The sequence below is a fragment of the Trichechus manatus genome, unplaced genomic scaffold (genome assembly GCF_000243295.1).
Source record: "Trichechus manatus latirostris isolate Lorelei unplaced genomic scaffold, TriManLat1.0 scaffold00338, whole genome shotgun sequence".
Classification (NCBI taxonomy): Eukaryota; Metazoa; Chordata; class Mammalia; order Sirenia; family Trichechidae; genus Trichechus; species Trichechus manatus.
The window spans coordinates 512,618-538,159 of NW_004444274.1; the positions used below are offsets into that span (position 1 = coordinate 512,618).

Below are 25,542 nucleotides of genomic sequence, written 5' to 3' on the forward strand. Positions count from 1 at the left end.
GATCCAAGAGTGGAATCACTGTACTAACTGCCTTGCTAAGACCAGTTGAGTGAATAAGATACTTACCTCTCCATCTGGGGTTCATGGTTGTTGAGGTTTGACTGCAGTGTGGGGGGATATGCCTCATCTCTGTGCACCAGCAGTTCTAGAACTCAGTGTGTGGGTCTAAGCAACTCACAAGCTCCCCTCCCCTGCCCCCTCCAAAGCCCTCCTAGGCTCCCACAGCACTGGCTAAAGGCCTTTATTTTGAGGGGCAGGGGCATCACTCAGTCCAACAAGATAAAGAGATAGGGATGAAGTACTTATATGAGCAAAAGTTCGTGATGGCCCATGGGCCACCCCCACAGGTGTGGTGACATCGCAGAGGTGGGGGCAATGCGTGGAGATCGTGACGTGGGTATGGTGCTATGGAAAGTGTGACAACACCATCTGGAGATGGGGAGAGCGACAGTGAGGAGGGGGGAGCGTCCAGGCTCCTGTGCAGTGGATGAAGGTGATTGGATGGGGGTGGGCGAGGGTGACATGGTAAGCAATACAAAAACGCCACGTCAAACCGAGCATAGCGCACGAATAAACCCGCAGAGCCCTCACACTCGTCCCTGATGTAGATGTCCTTGTGTGCATTTTACAGATGAGGAAGTGGAGACTGCACAGGTGCGATAAGGTAGCCAGCCAAGGTTACACAGAGGTTCAATGGTGGAGGTGGGATTCCAGTGCACCCCAGTTAATGGGCCCTGGTGCCCCGTATGGGGGCGAGTACGTGAGCAGTGACTCGGGGAAATGACAGTGGCATGGAGGGGAGAAAACCAGCTGTGAGGCTGGGTGGCTCCTTACGGAAGCATGAGCCATGGACGGAGACTGTCAGGAGCGATGGTGACATGGGAGGGAGGGAGGCATCGGAGGTGAAGCTGGCGTAAGTAAGGGAAGCGTGAGTGATTTAAGGAGAGAGATGGTGACATGAGGCGCGCGAAGGCGACATGGGGATATGATAACAAGACAAACGAAGATTTCATAAAGAAGAAATGGCAACTAAAGAGGACAACACGAGAAGACGAGCGACTTAATGGGGGGTGACTGCGACATACGGTGGCAATGAGGACTTAAGGGGAACGAAAGCGAGTTAAGGAGCTCCATGGAGACAGAAGCGGAGTGGTGACGATTTAAGTAGAATGAGACCTAGGGAAGGAATTGCGACATAAACAGATCGAGGACGACATAAGGGGAGGGATGCATTATGGGGGGGAACAACACAAGGAGGGCGGCCGAAGCGCTGCGCCCGCATATCGCACAGTACCTGCATTCCACGTCTCCCACTCCCGGACCCAGCCCCGCACGCACCTTGTAGGCTCAAGCCCCGCCCGACTTCCCCTCCCCGCCCCCACCCGCGCGCAGGCGCACTCCAGCTGGACTGCGGGCCGGCGGGGGCCAGGTAGTTCGTTTTCTCATTGGCTGTGCAATTCGCTAGCGGGAGGGACGGGGGCGGGGCGGGGGCGGGGAGGGTCGCTCACGTGACGGCTGCCGCAGCGTTCTCTTGGTGGCGGCCTGAGGGGCTAGAGCGGCCGCGGGCGTGTCAGCCTGGCTTCCGGCGGCGTCGGCGGTGCTTCCGGGGCGGGCAGCCGGGGCCGAGGGAGGAGGGTCTGACAGTTGGCGCCGCCGGGCGGTAGGGCGGGCTGCGCGTGTGGGCGCGGGCCCGGTGGGCCAGGTGAGGCGCGGGCCGGGGGCGGTGGGACTGGCCTGGGTGCGGTGGGGATGGGGGTGTGTGTACGGGGCTCCGGAGTCTCAGTCCTGGCTCCTCTCTGTGGCTCCGGGCAAGCGACTTCTTTCTCTGAGCATCAGTTTCCTCTATATAATGGGGGTCAGAATCCGGCTATAGCACCCCCTTCCCCTCCCCCGCCCCATGGGTTGATGTAAGGAGTCGAGCTCGTGCATGTCGGAGTCCCTAACTCAGCGCCTGGCACGTAATGCTCACTTTGTTACTATTATTGTTAGTATTGAGGATGATGTTCGCGCTTGTGAAACCGTGGGCCTGTGACCTCACCTCCCGGAACCTCAGTTTCCTCATCTGTACAGTGAGGGCTAATAGTCCCAATATCATTGAATCGTTGTGAGAATTTTGATGTAATGTGCATAGTAAAGGCCTTAGCACAGGGCCTGGCACAGTAGGAGCTCCATGGGGACGGTTATAATAATGATTCTGAGAGTCATTAGTGTAGCTGGGGTCCCAAGGAAGTAGAGGGAAGGAGAGAGGAAGCTTGGAGACAGCAGTAGGAAGAACTTGGAATCTGGAGTTGGGCAGTCCAGCAAATGGAGGTCCTGCCGCTTACCATTTGGCCAGTTTTGCCGTATTTTGTAGTATTAAGAGTTTTCCTTAAAACGATTGATGTGTGTTCCTTCAGTCAATTAATTAGAAAAGGAAAATTGGCGTTGCTATTCTGGATGGAAAACTTAGCATTCCTGGCTGTGAGACAAAGAAGAACTTAACCTGAAATACAATGAAATCAGAACAGTGTTGAAATTGTTGGACAGAAATTGAAAGAATTGAAAAGGAAATAACTTGTACTATGTGATTTCCGTGTTGTCAAATCCCATGGACCACGTCAGTTATCTTTCACTTGGTTCCCAACTCACACTTTGTACACAACTCACATTAAACTAGTGACTGTCTCACCGAGTCTGTTTCCTCTTTCCTTAGCTTCCAGACGACTTATTTATTGAACGCACACTTACATAGCACTTACCGTCTGCTGAGCATTATTCTAAGGGCATTGTGTTTGTGCACTCATGGCTCAGGGCAGCTAACAACAACAATGTCATTCTTATTTTACAGTGGAGGGATACGAAGTCCAGAAAGGTTAAGCCACTTGCCCAGAGTCACAGTTAAACCAAAAACCACACCTGTTGCCGTCGAGTCAATTCCAACTCATGGAGACCCCAGGTGTTAACAGAGCAGAACTGCTCCATGGGGTTTTCTTGGCTGTAAACTTTTACAGAAGCAGATCACCAGGCCTTTCTTCCACGGTGCCACTGGGTTCGTTTGACCCACCAAACTTTAGGTTAGTAGATGAGCGCCAACCCTTTGCACGGCCACCCAGGGGCACTGAGTAACAGTTGGGAAGTGGCGTACTCGGGATTTGGCTCCAAGCTTTCTAAGGGCACAGGACCGGGAGTCTGGTACACATGGTTGTTACTTGATTTGGGGGAGCTGTCACTTTTCTATTGTTATGATTTTCATTATTCAGAAAGTCAGCGCCGGAGATGGGTTTTTAAGATGGCGGAGAGAGGAAATCGAGCCCAGCAGGGAATTCTGCAGCGCTAGGGGGGAGGATACGAGTACTTCCAGGATTCTGGTAAGCATTAACGGAGACCTCGCAAAGGCAGACCACAGCGCCTAGCTCATAGTAATACCTCCGTCAGCACTAACCGCTGATGTGGGCTCAGGTCCTGGCCCTGCAGTCACTTGCTGTGTGACCTTGGACTTGCCACTCTTATCTGTAACATGGGAGTTTTCTTCTTCTTCCCCAGCGTGGGTGTGAGGAGTTGCTGAGATACAGATACACGTGGTGCCTGTCGTGTAGTAAACATTTGACAGGAGCTGCTGCACGGGCATTGGAGTCGGAGAGCTTGTTTTTGAATCCCAGTAAAGCCGCTTGCTAGTGGCCTTTGGCACGTGACCTGGCCTCACTGAGTCTCAGTTTTTTCATCAGTTAAAGTGGGGCTAATGATAGTCCTCACTCGAGGATGTCGTGAGATGTCAGCGTGATACTTGGCTCGGGCCCTGGTGCGCGGTTAGTGCTGGGTACATGAGAAGTTGCTCTGTGTGACTTACTGAGGCCTCGCCATGCCCTGCTCTTTGAAAGATGTCTGTTGCGTTGTCTCTGTCCTGCGGTAAATTCCAGAAGGGAAAATGAACCCAAGGAAGTCCAGTACAGGGCAGAGTGCTGTTTGTGGTCATGTTCAACAATCAGAGATGGAGCAGAAGCCAGAGGAGGGCAGAATGAACTCTGCTCGGGCGTAGAGGAGAGAGTCTCAAATGTGAAGGGCTTAGGGAAAGCCTCACAAAGCAGGTGACAGCTAAGGAGGGTGAAGGGGAGCCTGGCAGAAGGGCAGGAGGGGGTAAGCGTTCCAAGCACAGGTGATATCCTGTGTAAATAGCAGGAAGCAGACAAAGCATGTGGGAAGCAGACAAAGCACGTGGGTGTCGGGAAGCTGGCTGGGGTTGGGGCAGGGGGATTAGACCAGGCAGTAACATAATAATAGCCAACACTTCTAGAATACTTAGTGTGCAGCAGGCACTGTCCCAAATGTTTTACACACAGTAGTCCTCTAAGGTAAGTGGTGTTTGTAACATCCCAATTTACAGATGAGAACACTGAGGCCTAACTGGTGAAATAACTTGCCGAGACCATCCAGCTAGTAAGTGGCCGGGCGGGATTTGAGCCCTGGCAGTCTAGCTCCAAGAGTCCTTACTTGTAACCACTCTGTTATACCATCAAAAAGGGGCTGGGGTGGGGCAGATTGTGTGACAGTAAAGAGACAGTGCTGGGACAGAACACCTCCTGCACCCTGCCGAGCAGCTGGTGGAGTGGTGAGGGAGAAGGATCAGGATGGGGGCCGGGCTGGGTAGAAGGGAGCAGAGTGAAGGGTGAGGACGCAGGTGGTGGAGGAGAGGGTCTGGGGCAGGGAGGAGGAGGAAGGCTGAGTGGGAAGGAAGCTCGGGCCAGGGCAGCGCGGGTAAGTGGTCCTGGAGTCAAATAACATTGACTCACCACGTGAGAGTTACTTCCTTTCGTTCCCTTTCATCACTACCGTTAATGTCCAGGGAAAAGTCTTTGTCGGTGCCACTGTGTCTCCAACACCTTTCTAGCATCTGCTAATTTTATCTACGTGAACACTGGTTTTCCATTTCTCCTCTAGGCCCCTCATGACGTGGCCCTCCTCCCTGACCTGGTCTCCTCCCGTTCCCCTTGCTTATCCCACCGCAGCCCCGCAGCCTCCTTGCTGTGCCTCAGATGTGCCCGATATGCTCCCGTGTCAGGGCATTGGACTTGCTCTACCTTTTCTTGGGGGCACTCTTCCTTCGTCAAACTGCATGGCTCCTGTTTGACCTCCTTCGGGTCTCTAAAGGTCATGTTAGAGAGGTCTTCCCTGATCACCCCATTTAAAATTGCAGCCCTCACTTCCCAGGCCCTCCTCAGTCCCCTGAGCCTGCTTTGTTTTCTCTGTGACACCCCAAGGACTTCTAAGACACTGTCACTCATTGATCTGGTTTACTCTCTCTGCCCACTGCACTGTCCCCAGCTGGATGTTTTTGTGCATTTCCATATCTGTCTCTGCGTTTTTGTTGAGTGCAGCATCCCCAGCTTCTCGAACAGTGCCTGACGCCTCGTCGGTTCCCAGCACAGAGTTCTTGAATGAATGAATGAAGGGCTGATTATGGCCGAAGTCTCGGGCCGGGGTGTCTTTTCTTCTGTTGCTCTCCTATTGTGGCCAGACCTTTCAGGGAGTGTGGTAATGGAGCTGTGGACATTTGCTATCCCTGGGCCTTGTCCCAGGGCAGAAGTGATAGCAATGGTGGCAGCTCTGCCCCAGGCTGACTTCCTGTCAGCTGCTCCAGGCTATTCCTGGGCTGTGAGCCCCCAGCCCGGGAATGCGCCCCTGGCAGGCAGACAGGCAGATTGGCAGCGGGGTGCTCTGAGAGCCGAGCCGGCGGCCACTCATGGGCTCTCTCCCCTCCTTCTCTATTTCAGGCTCCAAGGAGCAGCATCAGGGCCAGGGAGACGATGGTCTCCGTGACTATGGGTGAGTCTGTGGCCTCCCCTCCAGAGCCCCCCTCCCCACTGCCCTTTTTGAGGTATGGCCTTGGTTGGGGAGACAGGCTGGGGGAGGAGGGCCGGGTGACTGGCAGGAGCAGCTGTGCTCTGAGGAACGTGGGGGTGGGGCTGGGCTGCTCACAGCCTGCCCACCCCCTCTGTATCTGGCCCCCTGACAGCGGGTGCAGACCTCAGCTTGTGAAGCCTGGCAGGTCTTCCACATGGCCCCTCAGAGCCTCGGTTTTCTCACCTGTGAAATGGAGGTAGTAACACTCCCTACATCATGGGACGTTGTGAGGGTTACGTGTTACTGCGTGCAGAATCCGGGGTGCGGTCTTCAATAAACCTTTACTGTTAGCATTGTTAGCCAAGGCAGGCAGATTAACTGGTAGCTGTTAAAATTTTCGAGATTTATTGTGGAGCCCCTGGCGCAGTGGTTAAGCATTTGGCTGCTAACCAAAAGGTCGGCCGTTCGAATCCACCAGCCATTCTTCAGAAACCCTATGGGGCAGTTCTAGTCTGTCCTGTAGAGTTGCTATGAGTCAGAATCGACTTGACGGCAACGAGTTTTTTTTTTTTAATCACCACGTTCTCTTTCAGCGCTGTGTTTTGAGATTGCCAAGGCAGGGAGATTAGTTGGTGGCTTTGGAAAATTTTGAGAATTATTCTTCAGGTAGGAAAGTACATAAAATGTATTTGTGTGGTTTTAAGAATCCAAAGCAAACATCTGAGTACATCCTTTACGATTCCATTTATATAAAGCAAGAAACGTGCTGTTAGAAGCTGGTGGTTGCCCTTGTGGGGCGGGGCTAGTGACTAAAAGGGGATACGAGAGGAGCGTCTGGGGTGTTGGGAATGTTTTATTTCTTGATTTGGGTGCTGGTTATCTTGGCTTACAACAGTATATCGATTAATGTACACTTGTTTGCATGTACCCCGGTGGCGCAGACTGTTAAGCTCTCAGCTGCTAACCAAAAGGTTGGTGGTTTGAATCTACCCAGCAGCTCCGCAGGAGAAAGACCTGGCGATCTGTTTTCGTGAAGATTACAGCCAAGGAAACCCTATGGGGCAGTTCTCCTCTGAAACACATGGGGTGGCTATGGGTCGAAATCAGTTCGACGGCACCTAACTGCAACACCGCAACAGGATTGTAAAAAAGCAACCCCCCTCTAACCATCCAGGTCAAGAAATAGAATATTGTCAGCCCCCCCTGGGTGTCCCATCCCATACACAACCCCCCTTCCTCCTCCAGATAGGATAAACCACTCTCTTATGTTTTGTGATCATCTTTCCTTACCTTTCTTTGTGATTCTGCCGCTTATGGAAGCATTCCCATTCACTGAGACTCTGGTTTTGAGCTTCAGGAATGAAATCAGGCCATGTGTCCTTGGTGTCTGGCTTCTTCGGCTCGGCCCAAGGCCGGCGAGAGTTGTCTGTGTCTGTGTGTGACACCAGAGCCCTGTGTTGTTCCCTGCTGTGTGGTGTTTCGCTGTGGGCGTGACCCCCATTTCTTTATCGGTGCTACTGCCGATGGAGGTGCATTGGTTCCAGGTGTGTCCACCAGAGACGCACTGCCACGTGTACAGCAGGCTAGGCAGCGCCATGCCTCGCCGCTCCCGAGAAGTACGCCATTGCATGTTTCACATCTGGGACATGGGGCGTATCCTACAGCCGATGGCTTATTTAATGGGCAGCATTTCTTCTTTCCTAGCAGTACATAAAATGGTGGTGTGCGCCAATGTGGGGACTTTTCACTTCCTTGGACACCAGAAAACAAAACCAAACCAAACCCGTTGCCATCGAGTCAATTCTGACTCATAGCGACCCTCTAGGACGGAGTAGAACTGTCCCATAGGGTTTCCAAGGGGAGGCTGGTGGATTCAAACTGCTGACCTTTGGGTTAGCAGCCGAGTTCTTAACTGCTGCGCCACGAGGGCTCCACCTTGGACACTAGGTTCTGATGATCTGTGGTGAAGATCATAGGCTTTCCCTTAAGCCAATAACTACCCCTAATTTCTGTGGTGCTTTTTTTTTTTGTTTTTAATTCTTTAATTACAGCTTCATTGAGATATAATTCACATACCGTATAACTCACCTATTTAAAGTATATAATTCCACATTCAGTAATTTCTATTATATTCACAATTGTGCAGCCCTCACCACAATCAATTTAGAACATTTGTATCGCTCTCCCCGCAAAAATGCCCATACCCATTAGCAACCATTCCTCTTTCCCCCTCTCACATGGCTTCTCCCAGCCCCCGGCACCACTAACCTACTTTTTGTCTCTAAGATTTGCTGGTTCTGGACATTTCATATAAACGGAGTCATTCTTTGGTGCTTTCTGATACGTAGACAAAGGTGCCCATTTTTGGCAAATGGAACCTGGGGCCCCATGGATGGTGCTTGTGCAAGCTAGATCAAGACACCCCTTTCCTCTGGGGCTGGCAGAGGAATTCTGGAGGGAGTGAGCACCTCACCTGTCCCAGTCCCTGAAGGCTTGGGTGGGCCAATGCCCTGGGAGTGGGGCCTGTCGCCGATGGGCAGGGGTCTTTTGGGAGAAGTGTGGCCCATGGGCAGGAGCCACGGGCTAGGCATCGGTAACCTTCCCCTGTGCCTGCACTGCCAGCCCACCAGTGTCTGACCCAGGGCAAGTCTGTTTCCCCACTCTGAGCCTCAGTTGTCTCACCAGCAAAATGGGTGTAATGATACCAAATTTTATCAAAAATATCATGGATTCTTAGGTGTCCTGTTACGCACTGTAAGAAAGGAGAGGAAAAAGATCGCCCATTAAGCTGTGCACACCATTGCTTGTGAGGTCGATTCCGGTTTCAGGGGTGTTAAAATGGGAAAAAGACAGATGTTCAGCTTGGAATCAGTAAGCCACAGAGGGTCCGCTTGGGGGCCCCACCCGAGAGGCCAAAAGAGAGGTTTGGAGACAATGAAGCTTCATGGCAGGGGCCTGCAGGATCCCGGCCTTGGCTCCGTGTGTAGCCACAGCAGCAGCAGTAGTAACAGTGACAACAACAATCACGACACTGGTAATAGTAGCTGGCCTGGGGTGTGGGTAGCCTCGGGGCCAGGCACCACTCCAGGCCCCTTCTGTGGATTCTCTCATTGAATCTGCTCAGTGACCCGAGGATGTTGGGGCTGTTATCACTAGAATGTCAGCTCCATGAGGACAGGGACTCTGTCTTGTAGCCCGTAGTATCCGCAGTGCCTAGAAAAGGAGCTGGCATGTACTATACCCAATTTACAGATAAGGAAACTGAGGTACAGAGAGCAGTTAACCACTTGCCCAGAGTCACTCAGCCATGAAATAGCAGAGTCAGGATTCAAACCCAAGCCCCAAAGCCTATGCCGCGGCTGCTCTCTAGGGCAGCGCTGCTCCTCTGGCAAGGAGTGGGCTCGCTGAGGCTCATGGGCCAGCTCTTGGGATCCCTTCTTCCATCCACCTGTGGATCTTATCCTCTGGGCCTGGGCAGGCTGATGGGGACCGTGGCAGGGAACCCAGAGGCCCAGCTCCCTCGAATCAGCCATTGCTTAAGCGTGTGTGACAGTCGCTGTGGGTTAGGGGTCGGGGCTCCAGCCAGGCGGGGCGGACAGGGAGGGAGAAGGGCGGGAGGTCAGCACGCCAGCCTGGGAGCTCTGCCTCTTGTTAGGGATGTGTCCTGGGGTAAGCAGTTCTGCCTCTCCTGCCTCAGTTTCCTCATTGGCAAAGTGGGAAGAGGAGTTGTCTTGATACTGCTTAGCTCACAGGGTTGTAAGGAAGCCTCAGTCCCCATGTGCTGTGTAAAGCACTTGGCAGAGCTCGGCATGGCACAGGCATTTAATTTGTGGGAATGACTGATGTTGTGGTTTCGCTGTACACCAGAGAATAACATGAATAATGAGCTCTGTCCAATCCCCAGCCACATCTGAGTGGATCCAGTTCTTTAAGGAAGCCGGCATTCCTCCGGGGCCTGCTGTCAATTACGCTGTAATGTTTGTGGATAATAGGTGAGGCGGTGGAGGGGACAGGGCTGAACTTGGGGACAAGAGGTGGGAGTGGGGAGGCGGGAGTGGGCTGACCCAGTCCACACAAGCCCACTGGGGCCTCACCACTGGCCTTCCCCCTGCAGGATCCAGAAGAGCATGTTGCTGGATCTCAACAAGGAGATCATGAATGAGCTGGGTGTGACCGTGGTGGGTGACATCATCGCCATCCTCAAGCACGCCAAGGTGGTACACCGACAGGTGAGTGCTGCTGCCTGGTTCCTCTGTCCCTGGGGTTCAGGATAGGGATCGGGGACAGTGACAGAGCCAGCAGCAGGAGTCTTAGCAGTAAAGGCAGGCCGACCTGGGTTCCGGGGCTGGTTCTACCACTTGCTGTGTGACACTGGGGAAGTTGCCTGACCTCTCTGAGCCTTACTTTCTCCATCCGTAAAATGTGGTGGGTCTGAGTATGAAATAGAAGTAAGGTATATAAAGTCCTAGCACAGCATAAACCGCCCTCAGTAGGGCCTCAGTAAAGGCTGTCCGTAATTACTGTTATTATTACCAGTTCTCGTCTTCCTCACTGTAGTTATCCTCACCAGGACCCTCCTCTGTGCTCGGGCCAGGAGCTCTGTATGTGTGATCCAGCCGGTGACTTGGCCAATGACATGGCCCTTCCAGTCCCGGCTCCTCACAGTGACCTTAGATCAGTGGTTTCCCCTTGCTTAGTGTCTATGAAGCGAGCTTTCCACCCAGGCTGCCTCACAGGGTGACCATGGCCACCCACTGCACCTGCCAGGCCGGGGTGACATGCCTGTGAAGCTGTAATGGCTGACACTTAGCAAGCGAGTGCTCGCTGCTGCCTGTCCGGCACCGTCGCCACCCTTTACACATAAAAAACCAAACCAAACCTGTTGCCATCGAGTCGATTCCAGCTGCTAGTGACCCTGTAGGACAGAGCAGAACTGCCTCGTAGGGTTTCCAGGGAGTGGCTGGTGGATTCCAACTGCTGACCTTTGGTTAGCAGCCAAGCTCTTAACCACTGCACCACCAGGGCTCTCATTTAATCCCCGCTCTCCTACCGGGAAGGAAGCTTACTCCAGAGCTGTACTCTCAAGTGGTGTACTATTCCAGATAGCAGCTGCTGTGGTTATTCTTGGAGCTCTGGTGGCACAGGGGTTAAGAGCTTGGCTGCAAACCAAAAGGTCGGCAGTTGGAATCCACCAGCCGCTCCTTGGAAGCCCCATGGGGCAGTCCTGCTCTGTCCTATAGGGTCCCTGTGAGCCGGAATCAACTTGACAGCAGTGGGGTTTTTGGTGGTTATTCTTGTCATTGTTAGCATCTCCTCCCACCCCAGGAACAGGCCTCCTTCCTACCTAGTACGGGGCCCCACGGTGAGGGCCTTCTCAAGCCAGGGACAGTGTCTCAGTTGTCACGGAGAAGGTCACCAAACAAAATGTTTTCTTTTCTTTCAACTTTTAAAGTTTGGAATCATTTTAGATTTCTAGAAAAGCCCCAAAAATAGTGCAGAGAGCTTCCATATCCTCTTCACCCAGCTTTCCCTAACGTTGTAGCATCTTACGTAACGGTGATACATTTGTCCAAACTAAGAAATTGACAGTCGTACAATACTGTTAAGCCAGGCTACAGACTTTGTTTGGATTTTTTCAGTTTCTTTCCACGAATGACCTTTTTTTGTCCCAGGGTCCAATCCCGGATCCCACATTGCGTTTATTCATCGTGTCTCCTTAGTGTCTTTTTCATTTCTCACAGTTGTTTTTTTATGACTTTGACAGTTTGGAAGAAGACTGGCCAGGTAGTTTATAGAACGTCCCTCGATTTGGGTTTGTCTGATGCTTTTTTACAGCTAGGAGCAAAATATTTTGCAATCTCCTTCTCCAGCAGCTCAGGCTCTGACATTCTTTCCCCTGCCCCGCCCCACGTTGCTCATATATCTGGGTCCCTGGTTCTCCCACCTCATGCCCCTCCCTCATGGTAACCCAGGTGCCTGTTTTCCACAGGACATGTGCAAAGCTGCCACTGAGTCGGTGCCCTGCAGTCCTAGCCCCCTCCCCGTGGAGATTCGCCGTGGCCCCTCCAGCGGTGAGTCTCATCTGCCAGGCCTGCTTTCCTTCATTCTCCCACTCATTCTTCCACTGTGGCGGTGAAGGGACACCCCTGCTGGTCCCTGCCCTCCCGTAGTTTGCAGAGGTGGAAGCAAAGCCGTCCAAGGCCCTCTTCTGGAAAACATAACCTGGGTAGTGAGTGGCTGTACAGGTAGTCCCCGACTTATGGTGGGGTTCCCTCCTCTTTGTCGATATAATGCCAATCGCTCGTCTAACTGCCTCCAAAATCCTATTCTTACCCTTAATGATCGTTGAAACGGTCAAATGAGACAGTCCTTCCTCACGTACTATTTCGCTGACTTTCTATTATCATAGGCCTTAGTGATCTTCATCTTTATGTCTGTGTCTAGAGCCTTCCTCGGCTTCCTTTTTGGATTAGCACTTTCAGTGACGTGACTTCATTTGCTGGATATATTGCAGGGGGGTGTAAGCCGTGTAGGTGTTATAGTCAGAGAAACTTGAAAACTCGGCTTCCAGTGAGCAACAGATGCTTCTGACGGTTTGACACACTGAATAAGATCTCCCTGTAGGCCTGGTCTACGATGAGGTTGGTGTCAGGGTTGTAACAGTGAAGTTGGAGTCGTAACAGCGATTGGGTGTGTGGGCAGTTCGTTTGCCATATGTTGTTAGAGTTGAACGTTGCCCAACTTTCTATCCTTTACAACTCCCGACACCGACTTCATTGTAGACCAGGCCATAGCCTGCTATACCGCAGGGTTTTGTTCTGTTTGTTTATTGTTGTAGTTTAAGTGAAAGTTTACATTTCTAGTTAGTCTCTCATACAAAAGTTTATACACACATTGTTATGTGACCCTAATTGCTCTTCCCACACTGTGACAGCACACTCCTCCTTTCCACCCCGGATTCCCCATGTCCATTCAACCAGCTCCTGACCCTCTCTGCCTTCCCATCTCACCTCCGGACAGAAACTGCCCATTTAGTCTTGTTATAAGGCAGTGTTTTGAACAGTAAATCGTAACATTGAACATCTGCAACGTGACGTTTGAGAATGATAACATCGGCAAATTACATGGTGCAACATTGTGTGTAGTACATAATACTAACAATAAGATGTACCAAAAAAACAAACAAAAAACGGACAGTCCTAAGTGTGGTTACTCGAATACATTGTAAGTTGGGGACTACCTGGGTTTATGTTTATACTTTTGTTTTTATTAATAGTATGATATCTTATGGAGTCCTGGGGTAGCACAAATGGTTTAGCACTCAGCTGCTAACTGAAAGGTTGATGGTTCAAGTCCACCCAGAGGTGCCTCAGAAGAAAGACCTGGTGATTTACTTCCCGCCCAAAAAAAATCAGCCATTGAAAACCCTCTGGCAGACAGTTCTACTCCGACACACACGGGCTCGCCGTGAGTCGGAATCAACTTGACAGCAACTGGTTTGGATGAGACCTTATTTTTTTAAATAAACTTTCAAGATTTAACATGCGTATTAGTTAACCTTTGCTGCCTGACAGTTACCGTTGAGTTGATTCTGACTCATGGCGAGCCCATGTGTGTCAGAGTAGAACTGTGCTCCAGAGGGTTTTCGGTGGCTGATATCTTGGAATTAGATTGCCAGGCCTTTCTTCCCAGACCACTCTGAGTGAACTCAAACTACCAACCTTTTGGTTAGCAGCCAAGCACATTAACTTTGCACCACCCAGGGACCCCTGCTGCTTAACAAGCCACACCAAAACCATGGCTTAAAGCACGGACATTTATTTCTCATGATTTTGTGGGTGGCTGTTCAGTTCTGCTCTGGGCCAGCTCAGCTGATCGCTGTGGTCAGCTGGCGGCTCAGCCGAGGCTGGGCAATCTGGGTGGCCTCACTCACAGGTCTGGTGGTTGACTCGGTGTCCTATGGGTCTCCCATGCTCCAGCAGGCTTGCCCGGGCTCGTTCACACAGTGGTGGTTTCAGGGTTCTCAAGCAGCCCAAGAGGGCGGGCCCCAAAGTGCAAAACACTTTCTAAGCCTCTGCTTGCCTAAGCTTTGCTGTTATCCCGTTGGCCAAAGCAAGTCACATGGCTGCGCCTGGAGGCAGTGTGGGCGGGGCCTACCCAAGGGCCTGGATGCAAGGAGGCTCAGCAAATTGGGGTTCATTTCTGCCACCGTCTCCCACAACATACATACAGAAAAGGGTTCAGATCGTAACAGTACTGCTCAATGACTGTTCACAAATGGAGCACCCGTGAAACCAGCATCCAAATCCAGAAATGTGACCAGCTCCCAGAAGCCCCCCTGTACACCTCTCAGTCACTCTTCCCTTGCAGGGGCACCCACAATCCTGATTTCTAACAGCACAGATTGGTTCTGCCAGTCTTTCAACTCAACATAAGTGAAATCAGGTACTATGTCCTTTTCATACCTTTCAGGATATCTTTAATCATTTAAAATTCTAAAAATTAAAACAAAAAGATAAACTAGTGGAGAAAGTAGGCAATTCAGGGGCAAAGGGGAAACAGACAAAGAAGGAAAGGGGTGGGGATGAGCACTCAAAAAATAACATGCCTGATAGTTACTTGTATATACTTTATAATATTGAATACGTGTGTCTGTGAAGGGGGAGAAGACAAGTCAATACTGCACGTTTTCATAGAGGAACAGTTCTTCGCACTGTGACATCCTCACAAACTGAAGTTCAATAGAACAAAGTCAGAGTTGATTGTTTTCCTTCCACCCAAATGCTGCTTATCCTATCCCTGATTATAGCCCTGATCTTTCAAGCAAGACCTTTCCCACCGAGTACAGTACAAGAGGGAGCAGTGGTGGCTCAGTGGTAGAAGTCTCTCCTTCCGTGCGGGAGACCCCGGTTTGATTCCCGGCCAGTGCACCTCACGCTCAGCCCCCACCCGTCTGTCAGGGGAGGCTTGCATGTTGCTGTGCTGCCGAATAGGTTTCAGTAGAGCTTCCAGATTAAGATGGACTAGGAAGAAAGGCCTGGTGATCTACGTCTGAAAATCAGCCAATGAAAACCCTACGGACTGGGCAGCATTTCGTTCCACTGTGCATGGGATTGCCAGGAGTCGGGGGCCGGCTCAACGGCAGCTAACAAAACAACCAGTGCGATAGGCTGGGTCCTCTCACCTGCTTACCCTTTACAGCAAAAAATCCCGATCATGTGCACTTGGTTAGTGCTGTGAATGAGGCTTGTGCAGGACAAATTCTACACAGCTGGACAGACTATAGCCACTAGTTATAAAGCCACCCCTGTTCGGCCTAGTGGAGCCCTAGTGGCGCAGTGGTTAAGAGCTCGGTTGCTAACCAAAAGGTCTACAGTTCGAATACTCCTGCTCCTTGGAAATCTGTGGGGCAGTTCTACTCTGTCCTATGGGGTCGCTATGAGTCGGAATCGACTTGATGGCAACGGGTTTGGTTTTTTGGTTTTGCCCGGCCTAAGGATTCCCTGGGGGGTCCCAATTGTTAATGCACTCAGCTTCTTACCAAAAAGTTGAAGGTTCAAGTCCACCCAGAGCCACTTTGGAAGGAAGACCTGGTGATCTACTTCCGAAAAGTCAGCCACTGAAGACCCTATGAGCACAGTTCTGCTCTGACACACGTGGGGTCACCATGAGTTAGAACTGACTCAACAGGAAGTGATGGTGGTAGTGAATCTGCTTCAGGCATATGTGAAGAAATTTCTTGGGAAATTGTTGAAGGATTTCTTAGTCATCTAGTGCTGCTATAACAGAAGTACCACAAGTAGACGGCTTTAACAAAGAGAAGTTTATTCTCTCACAGTCCAGTAGGCTACAAGTCCAAATTTAGGGCATCAGCTCCGGGGGAAGGCTTTCTCTGTCGACTCTGGAGGAAGGTCTGTGTCATCAATCTTCCCTTGGTTGGGGAGCTTCTCTGCGCAGGAACCTCGGGTCCAGAGGACGCGCTCTGCTCCGGGCACTGCTTTCTTGGTGGTGTGAGGTTCCCATGTGTCTCTGCTCACTTCTCTCTTTTGTATCTCAAAAGAGATTGGCTTAAGACACTGTCTAATCTTGTGGACCTCATCAGTATAACTGCCGCGAATCCATCTGATTACATCATAGTGATAGAGTTTACAGCACATAAGAAAATCACATCAAATAACACAATGGTACACAGTCATACCATACTGGGAATCATGACCCAGCCAAATTGATACACACATTTTTGGGGGACATAATTCAATCCATGACAAAGGGTGTATACCAAGTCATGAATGGGAGTGTGCAGGGGTGAGAAACAAGCATTTACTCCTGGAGGGGCAGGAGGAGGGAAGGGCTGTGCTGTAATTCCTGACCTGGGGGTGGTTACATGAGGGTCACTTTGACCTCTTGTTAAATTGTACTTGTAGGTTTAAAGTATTTTTCTCTATGCTATAGTTATAATTAAAAAGAAAACCCAGCAATATAAAATTATAATAATATGTTTAGGATCGTTATAGGGACTTCATGGGCACATGGCAGGAAAACGGGAAATTTTTTTAGAGGGAACCCAAAACAAAACCAAACTCGTTGATGTCGAGTCAGTTCTGACTCACAGCGACCCTACAGGACAGCATAGAACTGCCCCATAGGGTTTTCAAGGAGGAGCTACTTGAGTCAAACTGCTGACCTTCTGGTTAGCAGCTGTAGCTCTTAACCACTGCACCACCAGGGCTCCTTTAGCAGGAAGGTGGGACAAAATACCCACATCTGGAAGTCTGGCCAGGGTGTTGCTGGGACTGGCCAGCAAGCAAAAGTAGTGTGAAGATGCCCCCTTTCCTCCCCCACAGGAGCTCCCCGAAAAACCCGCACCCTAAAGCTGGCAGCAGCTGCATGCTGAAACAAAACCTGTCTCCTTCCACACTGGGGCTGGCCCTTCAGAAATAGCTCACATGCTTCAGCTCCCACCCGCTCACTCTGGGGCCTCCCTGAGGGATGTGGCGAGGGTCTTAGTGACCCCTTCTCCTGCTCCCCAGAGAGCAGGGGCTGCCAGAAACCACCCACCCATCCCCAGGGGGAGGCCACCTCTTTTCTTGCCCCTGCCCAGCTGGAGCCAGACCCACACTGCTCCTCGGCCAGACTGAGTGACCCAGTTCTATAAAGTGGGTTTTCAGTGGACCCTGCCTAATAGGGGTGTTGGGAGATTTCAGCGATACTGTGCATTTTTTCAGTCAATGGATGTTTATCGATGACTTACTAAGCCCCAGAAACCATTGTAGGCACCAGGATGCAGCAGTAAACAGACGTCTCCTCACGGAGCTTACATTCTTGTGGGGGAGGCCGCCAGTAAATAAGGAAATATAACTTAATGTTCGCTGGCCCTAAGGGCCGTGAAGAAGTAGTATAGGGGAGGGGCGGTGGAGATTGACAGGGTGGTCAGGGAAGCTTTGTGTGAGGAGGTGCCACCTGAGAGCAGATGGGAATGAAGAGACAGAGCGAGCCTGTTGGTCTCTTAGGGAAGGGCATTCCATGCAGAGGGAACAGCAGGGCCCGGAGGGGGCACGTGGTCACTTGGGGGGAAGATTCAGGAGAGCAGGTGGCTGAAGCAGAGGGTAAGGACAGGGGTGAGGTCACAGGAGTCAGGCACAGGAAGGACTCAGCAAGGCTGGTCCTCAGTACAGACTCAGTGATTGGGGAGGTGTCATAAGAACCAGTCTGGTCAAGGGCCTCAGGGAAGGTCTCCCCAGGCAGGAAGGGGTGGGCTAGTTGCTGCAAGACGAAGTCTACTCCCCAAAGGGTGACCCCACAGGGTGACACCACAGGGTGACCCCACAGGGTGACACCACAGGGTGACACCACAGGGTGACCCCACAGGGTGACACCACAGGGTGACACCACAGGGTGACACCAGCTTTCCCTCCCCCACTCCACCGAAGGGTTGCCTTCTCCATCCTGGCGCTGAGACTAGACTCTGCTATCCTCCCCACAGCTGCCTCTCGAATGATTGCGAACAGCCTGAACCGTGACTCCCCACCCGGCACTCCCCCCAGGCGGCCAGACACCAGCACCTCCAAGATCTCCGTCACCGTGTCCAACAAGATGGCAACAAAGAGCGCCAAAGCTGCCGGTACAAGGGCCCAGGCGGGTGGCGGGAGAGGCTGGAGGAGAGGGGGTCGGCACAAGGTTCTTGGGGGTCATGCTGCCCACATCACAAGGTGCTTTGAAGGCCAAGGTGGACGTGTTCGGTTTTGAATCATCTCTGGAGCCCCGGTGGTACAGTGGTTAAGCGTTTGGCTGCTAACCAGAAGGTTGGCAGATCAAATCCACCAGCCGCTCCTTGGAAACCCTATGGGGCAGTTCTGCTCTGTCCTATAGGGTTGCTGTGAGTCGGAATCAACTCAACATCAATGGATTTCTTTTTTCTTCTGTGGACTTGGTCAGGTCACTGCCCCTCCCTAGGCCTCTCTTCTCTCATCTATAGACTGGGGGGTGGGGCTACCCTGCCCAAGAGAGTGGTTGGGAGCCCCTGAGATGGTGTACTCAACTCATGTGTACTCAGTGGCCCAGTCTTTTTAAGCAGATGTTGACTGAGCCCCACATTGGTGTCGGACCCTGTGTTTGGTGCCTGGGGTCAAAGGTGAAGAAGCCACCGCCTCCTCTCAGCAGCCAGGAGGGATCCTTTAGAACCTCAGATATAACCATATCTGTAATCTAGTGGTGTCAGACCCCTAACTTGAAGAGGAGGGAAGAGAATCAGGCCACAGCTGATTCCACTCTCCAACTTTTTAAACATTTTTGACACCAGCTATCCCTCTGACCAGCCTTCTCTTCTCTGCTTGGTTTCATAATTTGTTGCAATGGCCGCATAGAACTCACAGACCATATTCAACGGTTACATAGTTTATGAGGGAAGTAACAAGACTACAACTCAGGATCAGAATCAGTCCCAAAGTTGGAAGGAACAGGAACAACTCAAGAGCAGCATACAGTCGTCAATCAGGACAGCTTCCAACCGAAACAGCTCTCAGTTCCTTCCCGATGGTGTCCGCAGGCAGGCTGCGTTTCTTGGCCAGGCTAGCCTTTTCTCAGCCATGCTAGCCTCCTCTTGGCCTCTGTCCTGCTTGGGCAAGTGTTACCGCTCCTTAGCCCTTCCAACAAGTGCCCGGAGGCAGCCCACTCTGCCAGCAGGCCTCCTGCCTGAAGGTGCTCAGGCTTCTTGCTCTGTGGGCCGGCAAGCCCACTGCAGCTATCTCACGCGGGTCTCCTGGTTCCTGCCACTTGTAGTGTTGTGCCATCTCATGCTGTCTCCAAGTGTTACAGCTCTCCATCTCCTGGCTCCACGAGGTTCTCAGTGTCGGGACCCTGGGCCCAAAGGATGTGTCTGCTCCAGGCTCTTCTTCTTGATGGTAGTGAGGTCCTCCTCAACCTCTGTGGGACTGGCTCTTTTATAAGCCTACACCTCTCACCAAGACCATGAACTGACTAATCCCCTTGGTAGGCCACAGCCACCTAATTTGCTTAGTAATCAACCAATCCCCACGAAGGTTTTACACACCTTATTTGCATAGTAAACTGTCCAATCCCTGAAAGGGTTTTATGTACCTTATTTGCATAGTATACTGTTTAATACCTTTGTAAGATCGTGGCCTGGCAAATCATCTTGGCAGAACTACAAACACAGGGCCAGAAAGGCCACATATAAAGAGAAACCCATTGCCCTGCAGTATCACACCCTTGTACGTAACTCTCCAGGGCTTCCCATTGCTGCAGTAATAAAGTCCAAACTCCCCTGCAGAGCCTAACAGCACCCTGCATGGCGTAGACTCTTCTCTCATGTGTCCCCACTTGCTCCTCGGCTCAGCTCCCACTGAGGCTTCTTCCACTGTGGGGCCTTTGTCCCTGCTGCTTCTCGCCTGGAGTGCTCCTCCTCCTTGCTCCTTTCCCTGGTCTCAGCTTGAGAGCTGGGGATGGAAGCCAGCCTTGGGGCTCCCCAGCCCCTCCATGCCCTCACGTGTCTGTGGGACCTATCCCTCAACAACACGCTTATGTTCGTAAGGCACACGCAGAAGCTGAGGCCCAAGAGGCAGCTATGTTTTTCTGATGCCTGGTCCCATGCCCTGCTACCCGCATCGAGCAGTCTCTCCTTCGGCTTGTGCGCCTAGAAGTGACTCATGCCTTCCGGCCTTTTGCATTTGTGCCATGAGCAAGAAGGTTAAGATTAACGTATAAAGCATTAAAAAGATGATGAGCCCGGGAGGGTCTGGCTCTCTTACCCCTTGACACATTTGAAGGGATTCTTTATTTTTTTAATTGAGATAAAATTTTACTTATGCACAATGCACAAATTGTAAGTGTACTGCTTAATTAATTTGGACAAAGTGAACACACCCACGAAACCACTTCCTAGATGGAGCTCTAGAACCTGTCCACCAGCCACAGGTTCCCCGTCTGAGGGCATTCTGGCCGGGTTGGGGGTGAGCCTGCTTGAGGCAAGGACAGAGCCACAGGGAGCCTGGGGGGCTTGCTGCAGCTTCGGGATTCTGAGTGCCTTCTGCGACCTCTTCTTCCCCAGACCTCTGAGCTTCTGGGGATTCAGACTTGGGGTGCAGTGGTTCAGACTCTGGGTGCAGTGGTTGGGACGATGAGGGACTCCAGCCTTGCGAATGCATGGACACCTTTGCCTGGTGTCCAGCCCCTACCTAGGAGAACATTCCATCCCCAAGGGCACTGACCCACTCTGCCTTCCCCCCCAGCAGCCCTGGCCCGCCGGGAGGAGGAGAGCCTGACTGTTCCCACCAAGCGGCGCCGGGTCACCGCAGAGATGGAGGGGAAATACATCATCAACATGCCCAAAGGCACCACTCCCCGGACCCGCAAGATCCTGGAGCAGCAGCAGGCGGCCAAAGGTACTGGCCCGCTTGGGGGCGTGCCTTGGGGCGGAGATTGCACTTCCTTCCTGCCACGTGGCACAGGGTCACTCACAACCTACAGGTGTTGGCTCTAACGGGGGATCTGGGGGACCTTGGGCCTAGGGGGCAGCAATGGGGGCTGTAGGGGAGCGGGATATGACACCTTTGCCTCCTCATCCTGCAGTTAGTGTGGCCGGGCTCCTCGGCGCCTCAGTTGGCACCTGTACCCTGAGGGGCAGGGACAGGAATTCAGTGAGGTTCTGCCTGCAAAGGAAGTGACCCCAGCCTGCCCAGCGCAGGTGCCGCAGGAAGGGGGAACTGTCGTTATGAGCCTGTGGGGCCTGGTTGAGACCCAGACCAAAGCTGGGGTTTGTGACAGGGCCTACGTAGGTGGCCTTCCTAGCAATAGGACTGTTTTAGAGTATTGTGTCTGTTCTGTGGAAAAACAGTCGGATGACAGAGAAACGTACGCAGTACAGGCAGCCATTCCCCTCACTCCCGTATCCCACGCCTGCTGTTAACCCTTGCGGATCAGCGTCTGTGACTGATACCCTGACTGATATCCGTCAGTACCTACGTATATACATGTATAGGTGTTTGTTTCTTTTCAGATGTTCCTATAGGTATTGTTGTGTAATTTTTTTTTATTTATTCAGTACGTCTTAAGCTCTTTTCATGTTAACGCATGTAGATCTACTTCATTCTTTTTTTTTTTTATTGTTGTAAAAATATAGATCCATTCCATTGCCTTCGAGTTGATTCCAACTCATAGCGACCCTATAGGACAGAGTAGAACTGCCCCATAGAGTTTCCAAGGAGCAGTGGTGGATTCAAACTGCCGACCTTTTGGTTAGCAGCCGTAGCTCTTAACCACTGTGCCATCAGGCCTCCAAAACTGTAGATAACACACCAAAAACCCATTGCTATCAAGTCTACTCTGACTGAATTTTACATGTGAAAAATATTGAATTGGTAATTGTGTGTATACATACATTCATACGCACACAGCATTTGCCAATTCAGCATTTTGCATGTGTAAAATTCCCTACTTCATTCTTTTTTAATGGCTGCTTCATATTTCCATAATATTTATGTACCCTAATTTATTAAATATCCTCCTACTATGGGGTACTCCATTTGTTATTTGGGGAGAGGACTCAAACCATCCCTCAGATTCTCACAGGTCCACGACCCAAAAAAGTGAAAGGAGAAGTAGGAGTTAGAAGTCCCTGCATACACACTTGCTGACTTGTACTGGGTATAGGAATTGAACTGTCAGTTTTACTTCCCAGATGTGACATTAGCTAGATGCACGTGGGTCGAGGTCAGTGTCAGCCAGGAGAATAGACACAGAACCTGCCTCAGCATGCTCTCTCCCTGCTTGTACAGGGCTGACTGGGGTCCGGGGCTGGCTATGCCACCACCTCCCTTTGTGTCTCCACTTGGTGCTCGGCCTAGCCCTGGCCCTTGGCTGCCCAGCCGGTGCTGGCTGACCGCCTGCTTCCCTCCCAGGTCTCCACAGGACATCAGTGTTTGACCGCCTCGGTGCCGAGACCAAGGGAGACACGACAACGGGGAGTAAGGTGCGTTGGAGACGGGGAAGGAACTTGGGGTCTGTCTTAGTCATCCAGTGCTGCTGTAACAGAAATACCACAAATGGATGGCTTTAACAAAGAGAAATTTATTCTCTCACAGTCTAGGGACTAGAAGTCCAAATTCAAGGTGCCAGCACCAGGGGAAGGCTTTCTCTCTCTGTTGGTTCTGGGGGGAGGTCCTTGTCATCAGTCTTCCCCTGGTCTAGGAGCTTCTCAGCACAAGGACACCTAGTCCAAAGGATGTGTTCCCCTCCTGGTTCTTCATTCTTAGTGGCATGAGGTCCCCCTATCTCTCTGCTTGCTTCTCTCTCTTATAGCTCAAAAGGGACGGACTTAAACAAACAAAAAAAAACTCAAACCCGTTGTCGATGAGTCGATTCCAACTCATAACGACCCTATAGGACAGAGCAGAACTGCCCCATAGAGTTTCCAAGGAGCAGCTGGTGGATTCGAGCTGCTGACCTTTTGGTTAGCAGATGTGAGTTCTGCCTCATTAACATAACTGCCTCTAATCCTGCCTCATTAACATCATAGAGGTGGGATTTACAACACACAGGAAAATCATATCAGGTGACAAGATGGTGGACAACCACCCGATACTGGGAATCATGGCCTGGCCAAGTCAGCACACGTTTTTGGGGGACACAGCTCAATCCATAACAGGCCCTGTAATTCTTGTCTTCCCAGATTCTCATCATTCCCCTTCCTCTTGCAGCCCAGCTCTCACACCTCCAGGGCTGCCTCTGCTTCACTTCCCATCTTTGTACCAGCCACTTCACATCTGTCTTCTGCCCCGCTCTCTCGCCCACTTCCAGATTCCTGGATGTCTGCCCCTGGATGTCCCCGGGTCCCTCACACCCACTCTGTCCCAAACTGACCTCAGCGTCTTCCCCCAAACCCATTCCTCTCCTGGGCCTCATCTCAGAGGTGCCCCGCCATCTCCATTCCAGTCAGTCCCCAAGTCTGATGACTGTTTGTCTTTACTTCCTCAGCCACCTCCTACTTGAAGCCACCCTTCCCTCTTGCCTGGACACAGCGTGAGCCGCCTGACTGCGCCCTGCCCAGCCACGCTCCCCCTGCATGGCGTGTGATGCCCACGGGGCTCACCACCCTCCCCGCGGAAGCCTCCCAGGGCTCTCCACTGTGCTCAGGTTTAAGTCCACCCTCTTGCATTGGCCTGATGGTCCCGAGGCCCCAGGTGTGATCAGGACACACGCCCTGGAGCCAGTGGCCTAGGCTGGCTGTGAGGTCTTGGCTCCTTATGCCTCAGTTTCCTTATCTGTGCAGTACCCATCTCATAGGGCACACGTGAGAACAAGGTGATGTAAGGCCCGCACAGGGCTGGGCTGTCTGTCATAGTGAGCATCTTTAAATGTCACCTTTGATTTATTGTCACTGAGACCCCAGCCATGTTTCCCCCCCCTCGACCCCTTGTTCACCAGGGTGCAACCACTCTGGCTTCTCACTTCCTAGAATCTTACCATGATAATAACACCCAGGATCATGTGGCTTGAGGATCCAGCCATGTAAAGAGCTTGGCACAGCATGAGTGCTCAGTAAATACAATTATCATTCCTGCCTTTTCTCTGCTAATTCGTCCTTTAGGGCGTAGCTTAAAAGTTGGTGCCTCAGAGAAAGCTTCCCTGAACTCCAAGAGGAGATGAAGCATCCCTGTCACCTGTTCTCCAAGCACTCCGTTCTCCTTCATAGGATGCGTTACTCTTGTCATTATAGAATGATTTGTGTCATTTCTAGTGGCAGGTCTGTCTTCCCCAGTGGACTGGGCACCCCGCAGGGGCAGGGCCCAGGGCTGGCTTGGTCACCATCGTCTCCAGCACAGGGCCGGTGACAGAACTGGCCCTCAGAAAATATTTGCTGATGAACGACCAGATTAATCTTTTCACTCACGTTCACCTCTAGACCTTTGCAGATGATCTTCCCTCTGCTTGGCACACCTTTCTCCTTCTCTTTATTAAACTCTCTTCCATTCAGTGTTCTGATCTCATTTCAGATGTCCCCTCCTCCAGGGAGCCTTCCCTGAACTTCCAACCAGGTCAGGTGTTTCTTCCCCCATCACAGCTTTGACCACTTTCTGGGGTATCACTGGATGGGTATTTCTCCCAACTGTGAGTTCTGGGAGGCCTGGACTGGGCCTGTCTCGGCTATGTCCCCAGCCACGAGGCCAGGCACAAAGGAGGCAGCTTTTTTGGCATGTGTATTGAGTGACTAAGTGACTCACCTTTCCTGTCCCTGACCCCACAGCCCACAGGAGTCTTCAGCCGCCTGGGGGCCACCCCGGAGATGGACGAGGACCTGGCTTGGGACAGTGACAATGACAGCAGCAGCTCTGTCCTGCAGTATGCTGGGGTCCTGAAGAAGCTGGGCCGGGGGCCGGACAAGGCCAGCCCCCAGCCAGCGCTGACGGTCAAAGCCAAGGCCACCAGCTCGGCGGTTACAGCTGGCGCCCCAACACTGCGGCGCCTGGCGCTTCCCCCGCGCCCTGGGCTGGAGAAGAAGCCGGAGTCCCTGTCCAAAGTCAGTATCATCCAGAGACTGGGCAAGGCCGCCCTTGTGCCCGAGGCCCAGGACAGCCAGGTCACGAGCACCAAGAGTAAGTCCTCGGCCGAGGTCAAGGTGACCATTAAGAGGACTCTGGTGGGGCCCCGGGGGAGCAGCTCCAGTGAGGGCCTCGGTGCCCAGATGGACCATGCAGGCACCGTGAGCGTGTTCAAAAGACTGGGCCGCAGGACCTTCTAGCCCCCGTGCGGGGCGGGGCACGGCAGCAGCATGTCCGCTGCTGGCCCCGGCCCCTCTGCAGCTCCTGGCTCCGCAGTCTCCGTGAGGGCTTACTCACTCCTCCCTGCCAGCTCCTGGATGACACTGCTTGTCTCCGTCAGGCATGCACGCGGGGCTGAGCGTCCTGGGAACTCACTCCGGAAGTTTTCCTTAGTCTGGGATGTGGCCGTGGCCTGGCCTTGCCCGTTCTGGGACTTCCCTTCTCTCAGCCCCTCTATTCTCTCCTCTCTAGCTGTGGCCTTGGCGGGACTCACTTCTCTACCTTCCCCAGGGGCCACGTCCCTCTAACCCCCCCACCCCCCTCAGCAGCATCTGCTGCCTCAAACCCCCAGCCCCTCTGCTCCCTGCCCTTCCATGGGTGTCACCTAGAGGGTCTCCTGGACCCCCCGCCCTGCCATCTCTCTCCCCCAACTCCTCGGCACCTTCCTCTG

At 52.2% G+C, this 25,542-nt stretch overlaps 1 protein-coding gene across 1 annotated transcript; it reads left to right on the forward strand.

Moving 5' to 3' along the window:
• The first annotated feature begins 3,115 nt into the window (after positions 1–3,115).
• Positions 3,116–25,072, forward strand: CUNH19orf47 (chromosome unknown C19orf47 homolog). Its single transcript, XM_004390859.3, has 9 exons — positions 3,116–3,347; positions 5,748–5,799; positions 9,722–9,809; positions 9,932–10,046; positions 11,807–11,888; positions 17,801–17,938; positions 20,565–20,717; positions 22,233–22,303; positions 24,578–25,072. Exons 1-9 carry the CDS (start codon positions 3,222–3,224, stop codon positions 25,070–25,072), a joined length of 1,320 nt encoding a protein of 439 aa, XP_004390916.2. The 5' UTR covers positions 3,116–3,221.
• The last annotated feature ends 470 nt before the right edge of the window (positions 25,073–25,542 follow it).